The 5,000-nt window shown below is 44.5% G+C and overlaps 1 protein-coding gene across 1 annotated transcript in view; it reads right to left on the reverse strand.

The window, feature by feature from the left end:
* LOC118377826 (potassium channel subfamily T member 1-like) overlaps positions 1 to 5,000 on the reverse strand; it is a 59,719-nt gene that overhangs the window by 45,038 nt on the left and 9,681 nt on the right. The window contains exons 6-8 of the mRNA XM_052520007.1: positions 1,638 to 1,712; positions 1,240 to 1,323; positions 715 to 809 (exon numbers count right to left, since the gene is read on the reverse strand). Of these exons, the coding sequence (XP_052375967.1) occupies positions 715 to 809; positions 1,240 to 1,323; positions 1,638 to 1,712 (254 nt within the window). The remainder of the gene's footprint in view (positions 1 to 714; positions 810 to 1,239; positions 1,324 to 1,637; positions 1,713 to 5,000) is intronic.

Here is a 5,000-nt window from a genome sequence, read left to right on the forward strand (position 1 = left end):
AGGAAGGAGAGTTGTTGAAGAGAGAAGAAAAGGATGGAGGTGATGGAGAGGTGAAGAGAGGTTGATGTAGAAGGGGAAGAGATTGAGGAGAGGAAGAAGGCCAATTATGATGGGGATTGAGAGGGGAGACAGAGGGGGAGGGGAGGAACAGGAGGAGAGAGAGATGGACAGATGGGAAGGAGGAAGTAAGCATGAGAAGACCAGAGGGAACTACTGTGTGTGTGTGTGTGTGTGTGTGTGTGTGTGTGTGTGTGTGTGTGTGTGTGTGTGTGTGTGTGTGTGTGTGTGTGTGTGTGTGTGTGTGTGTGTGTGTGTGTGTGTGTGTGTGTGTGTGTGTGTGTGTGTGTGTGTGTGTGTGTGTGTGTGTGTGTGTGTGTGTGTGCGTGTGCGGGCATGCACGTCTGTCGACAGTGTGTGTGCAAAGTGTTTGTGCACAGTGTGTATATGACTAGTGTGTGTTTACCCAGAGCTGAAGGGCCGGTTGGGTCAACATTGTGCTGTCAGTAGTGATAAGGTCAGCCAGTCTCATCCAGAAAGCTTTTCAGACCTCCAGGACCTAATATTATGCTATATCAGCCTAGGCTATTACTCCAAGCTAGCCTCTACCAACCACTCAATACTGCTACACCATTCCTATACCTGCCATTGGGCTTAAGTAGAGGGGGAAAAAACTATTCCCCTCAGTGATTGCTAGCAGTGATTGTGGTGACCCACCAGGTGAACATGAGGCAGACCAGGGTGCAGATGAGGATGAGGACCTGGTTGAACATAGCTGAGTGAGTACGCTGGATGGCCCGGTGCAGATCATTCTGAAACACAGCGGGAGAGAGAGATAGAGAGAGACAGCGACAGAGACACACACACACAGAGAGAGAGAAACATGGGCAGAGAGTGAGAGAGAAGGGTGATAAGAAAAATATACTGTTGTGAAGTGGGGAGGATAAGTGTAAAGCCACTGCATTTTCGTAAGGTCCCAAAAAAACAGAGAAGAAAACAAAGATAATTGATGGACAAGGGCAAAAGGAATATGATGTGTACATCTGTAAGAATTAGTGGGAGTCAAAACTTGTGGTATAAAGAGAAAGAGAAAGAGAGAACAGTGCAATGTTTTTAAGAGGTGCAGAGATGTAATCTGAAAGAAACAGTGGAAGAGATGAGATAAAGAGACACCTGAGAGAACAGTTGTGAGATGGAGAGATGGAGTTACATAAACTGAGCAATAAATATGTATTTTCTCACTATCATGTTCTCCAAGGCATGTTTGGCCAGCCAGCAGTTGAGAAACACAGGGATGAACAGATTTCTGAGGGAGGGCAAAATCACCTGAAGGAGAAAGAGATTTTGTCTGTTTTTTGGTGAGTGCTAACGGCATTATTTTCATCATTGTGCCTCATCAAAGGTCCATATCTTTTGTAAGTTTGGTGAGATATTGAAGGGAAAAATAGCCAGTGGGGGAAGGAGCATTTTGCAGCAACAACATAGGGTAGAGTATCTTACTGACCACAGGCATGCAACATCCTATATATTGTGTGAAATATATTCCATGTACAGGGTTGAAACTACTGTACAACGAGATCAAAGAACAAATAGCTCACTAGGCATAATGTTCCATAATGCATGCGTCTGATTGGACTCACAGTGATCACAAAGGGAACAGCACTGATCATCTCCAGGATGAAGGGAACACGCAACACTTGCTCCCAAATGTTGCCCTGGAAACACAACAACACACGGAGGTCAGATAAACTCCATTGTCATGGCAACTTCGGGGATGACCAGATAAAGTATTCCTTTGACTGGATTTGTGAATAAGATGGCCACGTTTACCCTGTTGAACACGGACACGGACAAGGTTGACCCTCCTTTGCTACCTGTTCACTTCCACTTAAAAAGGAGGCATTACTCAGGTTTCAGTCTGTAAGCTTCTTGTACAATTAAGATGTCAAATATCATGTCGCTTTTTTATGTGTTCAGCCACAGCTTCCTTATAGCTATCAGAGACCTGGTTTGTGTGGGTGGACAGCCAGAGCCAGGCCTTGTGTATGTCCACAGAGATATCGATGAGGTTTAAGCATTAAAGCCTCCACCTCCTCCTGGCCCCCTGACTGACACTGTAGCAGGCTAGGCAGTGTGAGCCATGGCTCCACAGACCAATAGACACACCGCTAGTTTGCTACGTACATCAAAGAGCAGGGATGCTGGGTAACCCTCCATGGGAAGGGATCAGATCACACGCTGCCTCTCTCTGGGGGTTCCTTTATCCCAGTCACTCTCATGCATCATTCAATAGGGAGAGCCTGTTGAGGCTCCTCAAATACAGCCCGAGCTTTTGGGGGTCCTAAGTGCGATTAAACCATTTTAGTGGCCTCCCTCTTTACAGCCCCCCCTCTTGAATTTAAGTTTTAAAGTGAATTTCCTACAATTAAACACATTTTGACAGGGGGAGTAGATAAAATGGTGCAGTTTCAAAGCAAGCTTTCTGCAATTCTACATATTTTGCCATGGAGCGGAGAGAAGTTTAACCATTTTTATAACACATTTCATGTAATTCTACACATGTTAATGATATCTGAGTGAAAGTGATCAAGAAAATCAATGGGGGCCTCTTGGAGGTCAGGGCCACTGGGCACATGCCCTGCGTGCTTGGTGGGTATTCGGCCATGATTATGCTACAAGTTTAGATAGCTGGCTAGCCTAATTTACCAATCTAACAATCGTTAGCTGACCTGGTGAATTGAGTGACAGTCAGTGACTGACATAACAATAGAAAAACTGCTGATGCACAACCACTTTTCGAAAGTGAACCTTGGTTATTCTACTATAACTCTAAACAGTAATTTGAGACCTCAACTGAGTCCCACCCCCCCCCAAAACAAATGTGGGTACCGGGGGCCCTAAGCAACCCCTTACGTCACTTCTGCCTGGAGACGGCCCTGCTCAGATGTATGCTTAATCTAGACTGTATATCAGAGGATCAAATGATGAGATGTAAAGTACATTCCCCCAGGACATGTCACATGTATCTACATAGACATACACAGACTGAGGCTTGTTGTTTTGTGGGGCACCAAAATAGCCATCCATCTCCAGCAGTGTCTGTGAAGGGACTCCGTTTCTGTAATCTCAACACTAAAACACTGTAGAACTCCCAGTAAAATACAGTACATGTGTTTTACAGCATTAATGCTGTAGATAGCACTGCATTATGGTAAAATGCTGAAAAATAATCAATCAATCAATCAAGTTTATTTACAAAGCCCTTTTATATCAGCCGATGTCACAAAGTGCTATACAGAAACCCAGCCTAAAACCCCAAACAGCAAGAAATGCATATGTAGAAGCACGGTGACTAGGGAAGAAACCTAGAGAGGAACCAGGCTATGAGGGCTGGCCAGTCCTCTTCTGGCTGTGCCGGGTGGAGATCATAACAGAACATGGTCAAGATGTTCAAATGCTCATAGATGACATGCAGGGTCAAATAATAATAATCACAGTGGTGTGTAGAGGGAGCAGGTCAGCACCTCAGGAGTAAATGTCAGTTGGCTTGTCATAGCCGATCATTCAGAGTTAGAGACAGCAGGTGCGGTAGAGAGAGGGTCCAAAGTAGCAGGTCCGGGACAAGGTAGCACATCCGGTGAACAGGTCAAAAATACTTTTACACTAATAGCTTATGCCTACTGTAGATTCAAATGATCAGTTTCAGGCGCCAACCTGTCGGGTGAGACACATGACTATTTGAGTAAGTATCTTCTTGAAGTGGCTGTTAAGTGGAAGATTATTTTCAGCAGCTTCTGGGTAGGTACCTTCACTTGTTTATAAGTATTTTTCTTGCTAGCTAATGTTGAATTACTGCAATTTTCTTAGCTAACCTAGCTAGCTAGCTGGCTAACGTTTGCTATCTATCTATCTATCTATCTATCTATCTATCTATCTATCTATCTATCTATCTAGCCAGCTAGTTAGCTAGCTCAAGTTGACACAACCCAGATAATAACTGTTGTGATTATAGTGTTTTAGGTACACCACAGCCTCTGAGTGCCATAGAGAATAAACTGAGCACAGATTAGTGACTGTTATGTGTTCACCGCTACTACAGACATAATGGTTTGTTTCTAGCAGTTCAAAAGATATTACCCATATTATTACCTTCGCAGCGTTTATTTTTCCTGATTGACAGGCTGAATTTGACACATAAACCACGTCGTGGGCCGTTACACCAGTCGCGAGCCACCAAAGCGGATTTGAATGAGCACTGCACCTGTATTGTATCGAGGTGTTTGCGAACTAAGGTGCTTGCCACTGAGCAGCTGTAACACAGTGTTGCCGGCGGTAGCTAGTAAAGTGGCCAATTTTTTCCACCCCAGGATTATATTTCAAGTGGGATAGCAGCCTACACAATAAATAACTCATATTGGTAGCCATCTAGATGTCACCTTGATACAGGCTACTCAATGGGGAGAGCATGAACGGCAACAACACAGGGACACAGTGTTCTCAGATGTCACAACCCTGTGTGATTGGGTTCACTGGGCTCTCAGTTTGAATGACCTCTAGTTAGGTAAGTACACACACACACACACAACACCAGCTTGATATGTCCTATGTCACCTATCTTTTAACCCTCAGGGTAACATCCCTGGTGCTCTCTGTCTCTCTGTCTCTCATTCTATTATGTATTGTTCTATGCTTGTCTTAAGGGTGAGAAGAGCTGACAAATCAGAACTGAGGAGGATTGTTACGGAGCCCCATGATGAACACCTGATTCTGTGCTGACTTCTCTCTCCTGGATGCTCTACTGTACATACTGTCCCGTTGTGTTTCACCGCCTCTGAACACCCTTACCACAAATAGAGTTGCCCTTGATCATAGGTCTGGGATTGTACCCAATCCCAATTTGAACTTCCTCTCTCTCGTGGTCTCTGTCTCCCCACACGCCCCACACACAGGCAATCAATATTGTTTTAAATTAGTGTTGTAGTGTTGCTCTTATTTGGTTAACT

The sequence above is a fragment of the Oncorhynchus keta genome, chromosome 5 (assembly GCF_023373465.1).
Source record: "Oncorhynchus keta strain PuntledgeMale-10-30-2019 chromosome 5, Oket_V2, whole genome shotgun sequence".
Classification (NCBI taxonomy): domain Eukaryota; kingdom Metazoa; phylum Chordata; class Actinopteri; order Salmoniformes; family Salmonidae; genus Oncorhynchus; species Oncorhynchus keta.